Genomic DNA, 15382 nt, shown 5'->3' with positions numbered 1-15382 from the left:
CATTTTAATTACTAATATGAAATAAAAACTACAAAAACTTCTAGCTCCCAAGATAGGAGGAGTCTGATTTTGGTAGTATTTGCATGACCTGTCGAGACTTATCAAGAAATATTGCAACAAAAACTTGCTTCTTTTACCTCTTCTGAATGCAGCAGTACATACATTTGATGCCTAGGTCTACCCCGGGTACAGAATGGGAGACAGAACATGTTTCAGTGGTGCGATGGAGTGTACTCGTAAAATCACAGAGACAAGAACCAAAAAATTACTTGTTATCCCAAGTTTGTTTTAAGGACATGAACACACACACACACACACACACACAGAAAAAACTTAGTGACAGTGAATGGAAGAGGAGAATGAAGATAGAGAAGAGGGAAGACGAGATTAACCTCTATTTAAAACCCTAATTAATCCTATCTTCAGGCCATATAAGGATAATACGTATAAATATATGTTTTCTTCAGTGTAATTATTTCTGAGATTTGTTTCAACATTTCTCAGGCCCCAATATGAGTCAGTGGTTGCATTTAGTCCAAGGATTTTTATAATTCCATAAAGAATTTATAACGAGTTTTATAATATCATACTCAGATTAATAACAATAGTGACAATAATAAATTGTTATTATCTGATCTTAAGTACCGAATTGAAATGCAACTGACATCAACTTTGCCTTTCACCGTTTGAGGATCAATAAAATACCAGCTGATGTAATTGACTTCCCAACCATCAAATTTCATGGGCTTGTGCCAAAATAAAGATCCTATAATAATAATAACTATCATTTGTGTGTGTGTGTATGTGCCTGAACATGCATATGTCTATAAATTTTCCTTATTCATTTATTTACTGAATGGCGTTAACAAGCAAATCATTTGGTAAAATATGCATTTTCCACGCGAATCTCTAATTGTTTCTCTAATTTGTTTCAGAGCAATTCACGGAAATGCCATTATCACTGATATACAAATTTATGACCCTTGATTTGAAACCAATCTGATAAGAGCCAATACAAGCAACTGACGCTCCATTGCAGTTAGGCAACCAAGATGCACTTGAAACATCCAATGCCATGTTCCAAATAACGGCAATGACGAAACATATGGACTAAGTATTTATACTGAGGCTTATCTTAATTTCCAACAATATCTATCTATGTATCATCATCATCGTCATTTAACATCCGTTTTCCATACTGACATGGGTTGGACGGTTTGACTGAAAATTGGTAAGCTGGGGAGCTGCACCGGGTTCCAATCGGATTTGGCAAGGTTTCTACAGCTGGATGTCTTTCTTAACACCAACCACTCAAAGAGTGTAGTGGGTGCTTTCTATGTGTCACTGGCACGAGGGCCAGTTATGTGACACTGGTATTGGCCACAACTATGTTCTCACTTGGCTTCACAGGTCTTCTCAAGCATGGTATATTGCCAAAGGTTTTGGTCACCTGTCACTGCCTCCATGAGGCCCAACGTTTAAGGGGTGCTATTTATGTGCCACCAGTACAGGTGCCAGTTACACGACATTGATAACGGCCATGACTACATTTTCACTTGGTTTGAAGGGTCTTCTCAAGCACGGCATATTGCCCGCTATTTGAACGGTGCCTTTTACGTGCCAGTTCCGCAAAACTGGCACCTGTACCAATGGCATGCATGGGCAAAATATCTTAACTGTGAGTGTGTGTGTGTGTGTGTATGAAATTATTCAAAATAAAAATTTTATTCCCTCTACCATATTGTTATATGTGATTTTATCTATTACTAAGCAACAACAACAATAATAATAATAATAATAATAATGAAAACATGTTTTAAAAAATAAAATTGTCCAATAATTCTGCACCAAGATTTTTTTAAAAAACCATGCAAGTCCAAATTCAAAGTGGGGAAGGAGAGAGAGAGAGAGAGAGAGAGGGAGGGAGAGAAAGGGTTTCAGATATATTGTGCGTGCTGTATGATTTCAAAAAAGGGCAAAGGAAAAAAGAAAAAGGAAAAACAATAACAAAAAACTAAAATCCAAATGATCAAATAATGTGACTAACAAAGACTGAGCAAAAAGGTACACAGCATATCAATCATCATCATCATAGCAATAATGCAGGCTGGTGGCAGGACATTTCAAGAGTGATTCAACAAGCTAACAGGGAAGAAAAAAAAATGGTGGGGTAGGACAGGTTTAGTTTTTCTTTTTGGTTCTTTTCTCACTTTTTCAGTAGAATTAGCAACAGAAAATAAAGGTAGATTCTGGCCCCTTCTATTTTTTATCTGTTCATTTATTCATTTAGGGTGTAAATTAATACTAAACTCAAATTTAGATTATATTATGAAATAATATTTAACATAGACTGAGAGAAACGCCTGATGTAAAACAGTGAGTTGGGAGTTTAAAATCGAAGCTATAAAATATTAACTAACCATTACAAAGTATATAAATATATATATATAATGCCATGATAGAGCACTCGCCACTAAACTGGTAATGGAAGCTATCAACTAATTGTAGTTTTTTCCCTGCAAGCCCTGTATTTTAAAATTATATTCCATTTCTGTACTTTTCTCTCTGATTAATGTTGCTAGGTGATACAAAATATTTCTTTCCAGTTGTTTATGTTTTGTTCTTTACACAGACTGCAGCAGAAAAAACTCTTCGTTCATCAAAAATGGTGAATCTGGGAATTTTTTTTTTTTTTTTTTTTTTTTTTTTTTTTGGCTGCACCCTGTATAACTTCAATGGTTGGTGGGTGGAAGAAGTGGTGGGGGGAGCAACACAGCACGAATATGACAGAAGTCAAGATTAAATGTTTCCCATTTCCTCTTGGTGTATTTTATTCCACTTCGACAAACAAACCGGTCTCCATTGTCATCAAGCAGTGAAAATGGTGCAGTGGGTTATTTTAACCAAGTAAGTTACTCGTAAAGATCAGGACCAAGTTAAGAAGAAAGAGATGTCAAAGAAGGAAACACTGCATGGTAAGAAACAACTGAGGACTGAAGAAATGCAAAAAATGAATATATATAATTATTTCATGTTCTCCCAAAGTTTCTAAATTCTTATGATGTCAATAGAAAGATGTATTTGAACCAAGCAACAAGTTCGTTTGGAAACAGTAACTCAGCATTTTCCTCCACACATTATGATACAATGTAAACAAAACAAGAAAACAAAAAAAAACAACTTATTAATGACATTTTGAAGGATTAAAAAAAAAAACGTGACAAAATATAGAAATATGAACTGATAGGAACAAGAAAAAAAGTGAAGAATAACAATAAAAAATGTTTGTAAATGCTGTGAAATAATAGCAAAAGAGAACAAGTGCTGCTGGCAGATGTTGTTGCAAGCTCCTTATTTGTATAATAATAATAATTATTGGTGAAGAATTGATATAATGTGTGTAGAGAACATAAATATGAATTAACAACAGCTTGAGTTTGCAGAAAGATGAGATTGGAAAGATTAAGCAAGATAATGTAAATGAAGCAAATATGGGCTTTTAGAAGAAGAAGAAGAAGAAGAAGAAGAAGAAAAGGAAGAAGAAGAAAAGGGCAATTGTAATTTAGATCAATGGATTTAAAAAAAAAAAAAAAAACTATGCTTCCCGACCACATGGTTCCAGGTTCAGTCCCACTGCGTGGCACCATGAGAAAGTGTCTTCTACTATAGCCTTGGGCTGACCAAAGCCTTTTGAGTGGATTTGGTAGGCGGAAACTGAAAGAAGCCCATCGTATACATATATATATATATTTATTCTAGACCAAAACTGTCCAACAAACAGGAACGTGAAACTCTGAGTAGCAGCTTTTTGTGATATTTTTGTGATGCTTTTTGCAGCTTTAATAATTAGCCATATTACTCTACCTCGGGTAGAGTAATATGGCTTAATCAGGTGTGTGTGTATATATATATATATATATATATATATATTTGTGTGTCAGTGAGAGCCTAAAACAAGTCCTTTAACGAGGAGGTAGTCAACTGAACCATTAAGACCAATCCATAGGACCGTCACTCAAGACAAGAACATCTACTGAATTGGCTAACTTGAACAAAGTAGTCTTGGCTATTCTGTCCTAGTTCTGGTGCTTGCTGTCCTAAAATTCATCACTTCAACCTCTGACCTTTGACTTTGAGAGAGAAATATATACCAGTGACATTGTTCTGTTTAACAGGGAAATTATTTTCCTGCCATGATTGAACATCAAGTCGTTAGTGTTCTTTGAGGTCTCTTGACTGACTTCTTTTAAGACCAGTGGCTCTCAGTTGAGGCCCTGGTAAGATTTTGCTAAAATTTATGCACAATAAATTGGTTACATTTCCATAATATACAAAATATTTTAACAGTTTTTCATACAATTCTCATTAATTGTAAAAATACAATAGGATTTTTTTTTTTTGACATACATTGAATGGCTACAGAGGTAGAAGCAGACTAAAATAGGAAACAAAGGGCTCCATAGGCAAAAAATGGTTGAGAACTACGGTTTCAAGACAATCAAGGAATTCAGGGTTAAAAGTGTACTTTAACAAGGTGCAAAGAAACAATGAAAGAATCATTATTTCAGCTTATGCAGGAGGTCCATATGTTTATAAATATGAGGTTGAAAATTTGTAACATTCATGCCTTTCTCAGGAATATTAGACATATCAGGATTGTTTTCTTCTTTTATTAACTAAAAATGGAAGCTACTTCACCAGAGTATATGACAAAGGATATAACAAGATATGTAAAGGAGAAATATATTGTTTAGAACGACTACCTTTATCAGCCGACAAACACTAAATCTAAAGACACACATCTAGGACAGTCGTAAAAATATATCAAGCTTGACAACCTGAGAAGGCTTTAACGAAGGCTTCACTGTATTATATATCTCTTATTAAAACATGAATGCAAGACAGAATTATAAAACTTAATCCCCAAATCACATCAACTACAGACAGACCAGTTACATTAATCAATACGCAAGACAAACATTATTTTTCTCTTTATTCTAACTCAAGTAATGATTCTCATCCAGGGTCCACATGCACCTTCAGGGTCTTATGTGTAACAAAATGGTTATGCTTCTGCAATGTACAAAATATCATAACTTTTCATATAATTTCTAATAATATTCTTTTCTACTCTAGGCACAAGGCCCGAAATTTTCGGAGTAGGTGCCAGTCGATAAGATCGACCCCAGTATGCAACTGGTACTTAATTTATCAACGCCAAAAGGATGAAAGGCAAAGTCGACCTCATAATTCCTAATAATATTGAATTATGAAAAAATACTACAGGATTTATTAAACATTGATATTGAATAAAATAGGAATTCAAGCAGACCGTAGGCAAAAAAATGGTTGAGAATCACTGCTCTAAACCGAGATTAAAAATTCATCCAAGACATCTAAACAGAATTACACTCGGGTAAAGGGCAAGAGCCCTCAAAACCTTACCATTCCACACTCCCTACATCAAATGAACTCAGCCAACACTTCTACAGATGCTCCTATGAATTAACTGTTGTTAAAACAGGCCATCAACAGTTTTTTTTTTTCAATTCTGTAGTTCATACAAGTCTGTAAAACTAGTTTGAAGTAACTGGTCTATATTGTGAGCAATATAGCTTATTTTGTGGAGATGGTGCTCTAAGTTCACATTAAAAAACAGAAACCGTATCAATGGACACAAAGAATATTAACAGGGTTTGTGCAGCTGTGTATGTGCTCTTGTGTTTTGTTGATGTTTGATGTGAGAACACCAGCAAATCTTATTTTGGAAGGTGAAATTATTAGGAATCGACAACAACATGTAGGATGGTGACAGGAAGGTGAACAACAATGGAAAGGAAACTATTTTAAAGATTCAAGAAAAAAAAAAAAATTAACAAGATTATAAAATAATAATATTAGTTAATTAATTCTCTAAGTATCAACTCAACTTCATTAAAAAAAAAAAAAACACAATTAGGGAATAAAATAAGGGGAAAACATAATGGATAACAAATTTTGTTTTGTATTTAAAAAAAAAAAAAAACTCTTGATAATGTAACGATTCAGGGATCAAACGAGCTGTGAAAGGGAACAAGAGAAGGAAAAGAAATGCCTAAAATATGCAGAGGATGCATTAAGAAGCCGGAACTACAGAAAAAAAAGCTTTAATCAAACAACAGACGTCTACAACTATTATAGCTGTACATGCTCCGAACAGGAAATGAACAACATCTGTAGTGCCAGCATAGCCTGTGTGTCAGGTCTCAGCTCAGAAGGAGAGACAGAGAGAGAGAGAGACAGAGAGAGAGAGAGACAGAGAGAGAGAGAGACAGAGAGAGAGAGACAGAGAGAGAGAGACAGAGAGAGAGAGACAGAGAGAGAGAGACAGAGAGAGAGAAAGAGTTTGTTTTTTTTTTTGGAAGACAACAACAACAAGAACAACAACAACAACTGGGCTTTTGACAACATCCAATAGAATCACTGACAGTGGTCTGTGCAGTACCAGGAGGATGTACTAGAGCAGCTTACTTGGTCTTTTAGGTTAGATGAACATATAGAATGGCGTGCCAGGAAGTAATTTGTCCACTTATCCTGGAAAACAAGGGTTAATCAAAGTTAGGCTTACAGTCAAGAGATTGAACAGACACCAGGCTAGGGATATTAGACAGACAGGGACTGGTGTGTACAAAGGAATCCGGGCAATTTAATAATTACCTGGGGGGGGGGGATATTTTTTGAAAAAAAAATTTTTTTTTTAATTTTAATTTTTTATTAAGGCACAAGGCCTGCAATTTGAGTGGTGGATGGTATGGGTTAGTCGATTACATCGACCCCAGTATTTTACTGGTGCTTTCATTTATCAACCCCTTGGAGGGACGAAAGGGCGAAGTTGACCTGGGTGGCATATGGAACTCTGAATGCAAAAAAAAGAGGTGGAAGAAATACCACAATGGCATTTTTGTCCAACACTTTAACAATTCCGCCAGTCCACCAAAACGTTTTCATAAGGCCAGCGAAGAAGCAGATGATTTTCATTTTTTCTCTTCATTTTTTATTTGTTTTTTTTTTTAATCTTTATCATATTCGTAAAAATTATTTGTTTTAAACATTATTCATTTTTTTTTTCCAATTTATTCATTCTTCTAATACATTAGATAAAAGGTTTGACAAAGAAAAATATTTAGGAAAACTAAATCCCTAAAAACATGACATCATCATATTACTGTTGTTACAATTTCAATCATATTTTACTGTGTCTGTATTGAGAGTAAACTTGTTTCTCAGCAATTCTAGATAAAATAATCTTGACAGGAGAAGACATAATTCTCATTTTAGGTAAATAAAGAAAAATAACAAAAATACTATAAAACTGTAAAAATAAAATTATTTAGAAAATAAACTTTCATCCCTTTTGCCTGTCCAAATCATTTCCCTAAGTTTCCCCTAAACATCCATGCTTGTTTTCAGGTTTTTAGTTAGCTCTTCTTTCATAGGTTCTGTGCAATATAAAACTTAGGTTTTGTAAATTAAAATGCTTGCATATTTTTGAAGTTAGCATGTATGTGTATGTAAATATATGTTTTTCATACACACATACATACATATGAATTTTTCATACATACATAAATAAATATATATATGTAGCTTATGTAGTAGATATATAGAATGAAAATTTAGCTATTTCTCTGTAGGTTGAAAAAGATGGTGAACAGCCTTAATTGATTTTCGAGCCTTATTGGCTTCTCATCAGAAGTGTTTACATCAATTTGACCAATCCCAGAGAAACAAGCAGTTAATATGTTTATATCCTCAACAATTCAAGCAGCTACATTTTTTAATACATTCATACAGGCAAGTGTTTCATACCTACATTATATGTAAGTATATATGACTGAGGATGATAGAAGGAAAAAAAGGAAAAAAAAAAAAATTAAAATTCAGACGCTAAAAGAAAATAAACCAATTAAAAAGAAATAAAATAAAAAAGATTAAAAAATATGATGAAAGACAAAGTATGTAATGGGTATGTGTGGGGGTATATATATGGAAACATCTTCAATATCATAAAAGGTATTTTCTCACATGAAGCCTTCAAAAAAAAAATTCATGGATGTCGATGGAGAGAGAGAGAGAGAGATAGAGTGGTGGGGTAGGAGGAGAGAGAGAGGGAGGAAGATGCCGTGGTATACTTACACTGTGATCTCTTGAGAAACTGAAATGGTTATCATCAACACTAGGTCCTGGAAGACTGTTCATACTGCTACTGCGGCTACTTGTACTGATACCACTCTGGTGACTGGTTATACTATTGGACTTACTACTGTCAATCAAAGTATCATCATCCTACAATGAAACAAAACAAAAAATGACTTCTTCTTTTTTAACCCTTTAGCATTCAGACAACTCTATCAAACATAATCCTTGTTTATTCCCATCGTCTTGAATTAAAAAGCACCACTGCTGGTGCCACAGAAAAAGCACCACTGCTGGTGCCACGTAAAAAGCACCACTGCTGGTGTCACAGAAAAAGCACCACTGCTGGTGCCACAGAAAAAGCACCACTGCTGGTGCCACGTAAAAAGCACCACTGCTGGTGTCACAGAAAAAGCACCACTGCTGGTGCCACGTAAAAAGCACCACTGCTGGTGTCACAGAAAAAGCACCACTGCTGGTGCCACAGAAAAAGCACCACTGCTGGTGTCACAGAAAAAGCACCACTGCTGGTGCCACAGAAAAAGCACCACTGCTGGTGCCATGTAAAAAGCACTACTGCTGGTGTCACAGAAAAAGCACCACTGCTGGTGTCACAGAAAAAGCACCACTGCTGGTGCCACAGAAAAAGCACCACTACTGGTGCCACGTAAAAAGCACCACTGCTGGTGCTACATAAAAAACAACTGTGATGATGCCACATAAAAAGCACCCTGTACACTCAGTAAAGCAGTTGGCATTAGAAAGAGCATCCAGCTGTAAAAACCCTGCCAAAACAGAGAGTTGGAACCTGGCAAATTGAAACTTCAAACATGAATTCCACACCTCAACAGAGAATGATGACTATAGCAATAGCCATGCATGCTACTGCAGATGACTGCCGGATGGGGTCAGCATTCATGTGGGACATGGTGAACTCCCTGGTCAGAAGCAGATCAATCCATCCCAGGTGAATGTCTCCGCAAGTACATTTACCCCCAATGCTACATCAACAACAAAAATACTTTTAATGAAACAGAAGAAACAGCGCATATCACCAGAGGGCCGTGGCACAATTACCTGAGAAGAATCATCAGCAGATGGCTCCCCGGTTGAATTCTTTGCTTCATCATCGTTATTTTCCACCATCAAGATCTTTTTCATGCGTCTATACTGGAGATTATCCAGTTCTCGAACAGCATCCTTCGTTCGAAAAATCAAATCTAAAATCACAGTATTCGATCTGGGTGTATTGACAAACTGATGCTGGAAAGGACAAAAGGGAATTAAAAAAATAAAGGATTAATTAGAAGCAAGAACAATCAACAGCAAAATTAGTAAATTTATACATATGACATTTTTAGTTCTGCCACAGACAATATCTGTAGTTTTGCTGACATGATTAAATGTATACAGTCCCTACTAAAGTGCAAATGGGCTACAGCAAATATTCTGCTCAATACCACAGATTTGCTGGTCAGTTGCTTGACCATAACCAGGTGAGCACCATAGCCATGTGTCGAGAGGAATTCTTACGGGTTTGAATAATTCACTCCTGGAAACGTGTATTTCATTCATCATCCTTAAATAACTCTTATTCATGGACTACCTGACCTGCAAAAAATTCTAACTGGGCCCCACCTGCAAGGTTCTACATTGTTTATTTTGTATTGTGCACATATGGTTGAGATGCATGTGCCTGGTGCACCCTAATCGGAAAGGTAGCCATGATGAATATTTTGGGCTTCATATATTTCTACTCCAGTGTCACTTTGATGGAATGTGCTGCTCTTTCACTCAATAATAATTCTTTCTGTTATAGGAATAAGGCCTGAAATTTTGAGGGGAGAGGTTATTCAATTACATTGACCTCATATATTTGGTCTGCGCTTCATTATTATCATTATTTTAGTCTCTTCATCAAAGTTCTTTTATCACACACCCTGTGACCTCTTCAGTGACTCTCCACCCCATGTGTCTTCTCTTACTCTGCTTGTTCATAGTTTAAAATTTAAAAAAACATACAGAAAAAAAAAAAAGAAAGCATCCAACTTACAAACAATAACTTCTGGGCACTTGGCCGATCTGCAGGACATTTGGCAAGACAGGAATCAACAAAGTCGTGAAAACTTTCAGACCAGTCACCAGGAGACAGGGTGGGAGAATCATTCTGTGCAATGTGATACAAGGCACTCATTGCGTTCATATTAAACAATGGAGGTTTTCTTTCAGCTGAAACGACAGCAAAAAAAAAAAAAACTTTGTATTAAACACAAGCAAATAAGTTCAACATTTTGTCTTTTTAACCCTTTTGTTACCATATTTCTCTTGAGATGCTTTGTGTTTCTTTCAATTAATTTTAACCATAAGAAAGAATTTAGTAAAATAACTTCGTTATCATTAAGCCAGTGTTAGGAACATAAATTGTGACTAAGATTTGGTGGAAGATTTTAATTCAGAACTTTTGGAAACAAGACATTTGTACTCCAGAGCCGGAGGCAGTTTCAGCCAGGTTGATATCAAAAGGGTTAAATAATAATTTAAAATTTTTAAAAAGCCCAAGACTAAAGTGAAGGTACATAGTCAAGTAGTTAAGCTTGAGTTTGTAATTGTAAGATAGTAGGTTCAATTCCAAGACCAGACAGAGTATTTCGTTTTGTGCTGCTTTCGGTCTAGTCAATAGAAAATGCTGGTGGGTTGATTTTGACCAAATTGTTTTCTCACTGTTGTGGTGGCCTTTTAAGTGGCCCTTTTCTGGTCTCTTGGATACCACTTTGTAACTGCATGGGTCCACCTTGCTAAAACAATGTGAAGAAATGGGCGTCAGTATCCTGCAGGTGGATCGGATTGCACCACGGTGGCAGAGTGAGATCCAAGTGACCAGAGGCTATTAAGAGCCTCAGGTGCCAATAAGCTTCCAAGGAATCAGCTAACAACCCTTGCTATGTACTAACCACTGCAGGTCTTCAGCAGGGAGGACCGGAATTACTCATCTGATGGAAGAGAAAAAGAAAATGCAATGCCTGTATACATAAAGAAAAACCAAAACCAAAACTCCCAGGAGCGAGTTTTATAATCGTTTGTCGTTACCTAATTCAATACAAGTAATTCCTAAAGACCAAATATCGGCGGTTCCTTCATACTGCCCTTCATCCATAGCTAAAATAACTTCAGGTGCCATCCAGTATGGTGTACCAACAAAGGAGTTAGCAGGAGATGTCATAGAAGCTGAACCGAAATCAGCTGAAACAAAAAAAAATAATAATAAATAAATAAAATAAACAAATAAATAAATAGAGAGTAAGTAATTAAAAAGATATCATTAAATTTAGTAGAACTGAATTTAAAAAATTATTAAACAACAAAACAGACTGCAAAAAAATTATCTGGGCATTGTTATACTGTTATACAGTAAAAGAAAATAACTGTAGTAGTAGTAGTAGTAAACAAGGTGAGGACACCTGCCCGTCCAATGTAAATAATGCACTGATATATAATATATAACACAAAATTGGGTGGTATACTATACCACATAAGAACACAAGATGTATAATAAATATATATACTACATATTTCATTAGACACCAAATGTGGTAGAAGACATAACAAAAGTGATACTCACCCAGTTTTACTAGGCCATTTTCTCTGAGAAGAATATTACCAGCTTTAATATCTCTGTGGATTTTGCCTTGGCTATGCAAATAATGCATTCCTTCCAAAGCATCATGGCATATGGCTGATATCTCCACTTGTTTTAAAGGTTTCTTGTGCACTGAAAGAGATTATGGAGTGTGTCACAGATAAGAAACTGAATCCAAAATACAGTCTGATATATGTGCATTATGTTACCACCCACCTAGTAGTTCTCACCTGTGTGCCTAACCAATACACAGACCATTCAAACCCTTTTGTGCATTTTCCACTGCCTCTAAATTCCGTCATCACCAAACAGTCCCAGACAACAACTCTTATTCCTCAAACCCTAGAGCCCTGCCCATTCTACTTCAGCTAACTGACTCCTATCATCTTAGCTATGTCCTACATCTTCCAGACAATTAGCTCTACAATACTACTGTCCCTCAATGCTTCTAAGCATTGAGATGTCCACAGCTTTGGTACTACAGACATGTAATTATAGAACCTGGAACCATGTGGTTGGGAAGCAAGCTTCTTACCACACAGCTATACCTGCACTCGATATTACATTAATAACTTAACTATTTTTTCCTCATTTGACAAGGAAAACAAACTGAAGTTCCTTGCCAAAGAAACCAAAGCCAGACACTAAAAGCTGAAAGCCTAAACTTATTTATCAAACATCATTCAATTCTTTTTTTTGTTTTTTGTTTTTTTCTGGCTCTCCATGTCGTTATGATGTAAACTGAAATGTAGACCTAACCAGTAATTAGAAAGACGTCTTTTGATATGAATGCTTAATAACAATGTTAATTAACTTCTGCATTCATTACGTTAACGTTTCAGACCTGCAAGTCCGTTCGATATATAAAAATAAGATGTTCAATATAAACCTAAGTTAGTTCCAGCTGGCATTAGTTCAGCCAGCTCGTTAACTAAACGATGTAATGTGGTTAGCTTACATGAAATTGTTGTGCAGCCCTGCATCAGCTCTGAATAGTCACACAGAATATTATCAAAGTGGTTCCAGTAGTGACCATGTCTTGTCCTGAGGTCAGTAAACACAGAACTACAGGATTACACTAGCCAACATGTCTTTCTTTCAAAAGATGGTTAACAGAATTTGAGGGAAATTTGGCTACTGTAAGAAATTCCCATATTTTTTAACCTAATTTTTGACAATAAATGGTTCCTTATACACATTAAAATACGGTTATATCACTCTCAGATGATTGTGCTGAATAATAAATTTGGCAAATGTTTAAAGCAATAAAAAAAAAAACCTTTCTTTTTTTTTAATGGGATATAAATACAAGTCAACATTTTAAAAGGTGAAGAAATTCAACAGTCACCCACCCACTCCTGCCATCCTACCCCTGGTTAGCTCAACATTACAAACAGCCAAGTTCCTTATTTACCTTCAATTATGTCTGCTGCAGAACCAAGACAGTACTCCATGACAAGCTGAGGGAGAGATAATGAGAAAAAAAAACACAAGAAATACAAGAATTTCAAACTCTCACCCTATCATACAATTTCATTATATAAAAAAAAAAACAATAATAATAATAATTACATCATTGAAATCTCAAAGCTATGAGATAATGCAGGATTAATTCAAAACAATGAATAAATAAATAAGTATTATATTTAACAGACTAATCTGAATGCTAAAGGGTTAAGACAAAATGTTTTGGAAGCTGAAATAGAAAACCCATCTGTCATAGATTCAATGTTCAATATCTGAGTTACTTCAAACCCAACATGAGTTCTACAGCCAGTTTCATATCATGGTAAATTGCTTGCACACGGCTACAGTGCTGCTTTGTTCAAAATGGTAAATTCAGATTTGGTCCCATTTCGACAGGACCAAATACACTGCGGGTAATTCTTACGACTACAAACATCAAGTCACTGAACATTATTGTGGTGGAGGGTTTTGTGAAAGATGACCTACAGTTCACAAGATATTGGGATCTGGTCCAGGCTTGGGCAACCATTTTCAAGAAGCAGACCACATGAGATCTGGCTTATCATCAGGTAGGTCACAGGTTGTTCATGACTGATCCTGCCAAATGCAATATTAGATTCGATGAAATTGCCACAGACAAACAGCAACAATGAAAGCAGTTTGGCCAGTGTTGAGTGCACAACATGTCTCTGACATTATGGAAACAGAAGATATCTAAAACAGTTTAATTATTTTTCATTACTTACTTTTGTTTCACTTTTTAGGGTGAGGGGTATTTTTCCCCTAAATTTCTAAATCATATCTAATTGTCTTTCAATAAAACGATAATAAAAAAATAAAGAAACTTACCCATGTCGTATGCTCCCTCAAATAGCACCCTTTAAAATCAATAATATTTCTATGCTTCAAGTCCCGCAGGAATTTCACTTCTTTTACTATGTCTTGCCATTTCTAATAAACAACAGAAAGTGAAATCAATTGGGGGGGGGAAAAAAAAGTTAAAACATCAGAGGACAAAGAGAAAGTGAAGAAATTGGAGATATTTTTCTGGATTTGCTAATTTTCAAATTGATAAAAAGCCACCCTGGAACCTGTAATTATGCAGGTCTGGATCAAGTAACAAGGAGGAATATGAACAAAATATTAAAATGCTGTAAACTTGTGACTCACCTCTGCAGAACTTTTTCCACTGAAAGACATTTTTTTAATGGCAACAATCTCCTTTGTGATTTGGTTTTTAGCCTGAAGAATAAAGAGAGAAAAAAAGACACTAAGAAGCAAATAATGCATGGCGTGTGGAGTTAAGCAGTACATATGTCAACAAAAAAATGGTTCCTATCAATATTTCACCATTCCTTAACCATATTTCGGATGGAATACACTGCCTGTCTCGATTATTTTTTTTAAATGATCAAAACTTTAGAAAGGAGAATTTCAATAAAATAACTTTTTCCCTTATTTGGTTGAAATATCATCATCATAATCGTTTATAGCTTCCAAGATTTCAATGATGTGATTGTTCATTTTTAAAATGACATTGTAGAGTAGATGTGAGAAGCCAGATAAGCCTTATCTGGCTGGTTTGAAAATAAAACAGGGAGAATCTGGCCGGAGGTAAAGAATACACACACCACCCTAAACCCTAACCCCTAGACCTAAACACCAGGTGCTTGTAATAATATGTAATATTGGGTGCTGCAATATTCTGTCAATCTTATAACCAGACACTAGTGACATTTCTTTAATTGAATAAAAATGCATACAGTTATTGAAAACCAAATTTTCAACACTCATCTATCTACAAAATATTTCATCAAGGCCATCACTCCTATTCCACCTTTTTTTTTTTTTTTTTTTGTATGTGTTCTAGTTTGGTTTTCATAGTGTTAAACAATTGAGGGATGATAACATGCTAGTTATTTTCCCCAGAAAAAAATTAAAAAAAGGTATTGTACTTATTGCTCACAAACAATTGAACTGATGGAATGTAGAATTAAGCAATTTACACTGGATTTACATTATAATTAACAATATGTCTTTATTTGCTGTCATGATAAAGAGATAGTGTGGGAAGTAGAAGGCTGTCAAATGACAAATAGAGAG

General features: G+C 35.3%; 1 protein-coding gene across 1 annotated transcript in view; it reads right to left on the bottom strand.

Moving 5' to 3' along the window:
• The window catches only part of LOC106875840 (serine/threonine-protein kinase TAO1), an 84943-nt gene that overhangs the window by 19476 nt on the left and 50085 nt on the right, over positions 1-15382 (bottom strand). The window contains exons 3-11 of the mRNA XM_052976934.1: positions 14450-14521; positions 14129-14230; positions 13227-13272; positions 11795-11944; positions 11263-11415; positions 10229-10404; positions 9253-9438; positions 8176-8325; positions 6463-6573 (exon numbers count right to left, since the gene is read on the bottom strand). Coding sequence (XP_052832894.1) covers positions 6463-6573; positions 8176-8325; positions 9253-9438; positions 10229-10404; positions 11263-11415; positions 11795-11944; positions 13227-13272; positions 14129-14230; positions 14450-14521 — 1146 coding nt within the window. The remainder of the gene's footprint in view (positions 1-6462; positions 6574-8175; positions 8326-9252; positions 9439-10228; positions 10405-11262; positions 11416-11794; positions 11945-13226; positions 13273-14128; positions 14231-14449; positions 14522-15382) is intronic.

Source organism: Octopus bimaculoides, chromosome 26 (assembly GCF_001194135.2).
Source record: "Octopus bimaculoides isolate UCB-OBI-ISO-001 chromosome 26, ASM119413v2, whole genome shotgun sequence".
Classification (NCBI taxonomy): Eukaryota; Metazoa; Mollusca; class Cephalopoda; order Octopoda; family Octopodidae; genus Octopus; species Octopus bimaculoides.
This window is presented reverse-complemented; position numbering and strand designations above follow the sequence as displayed.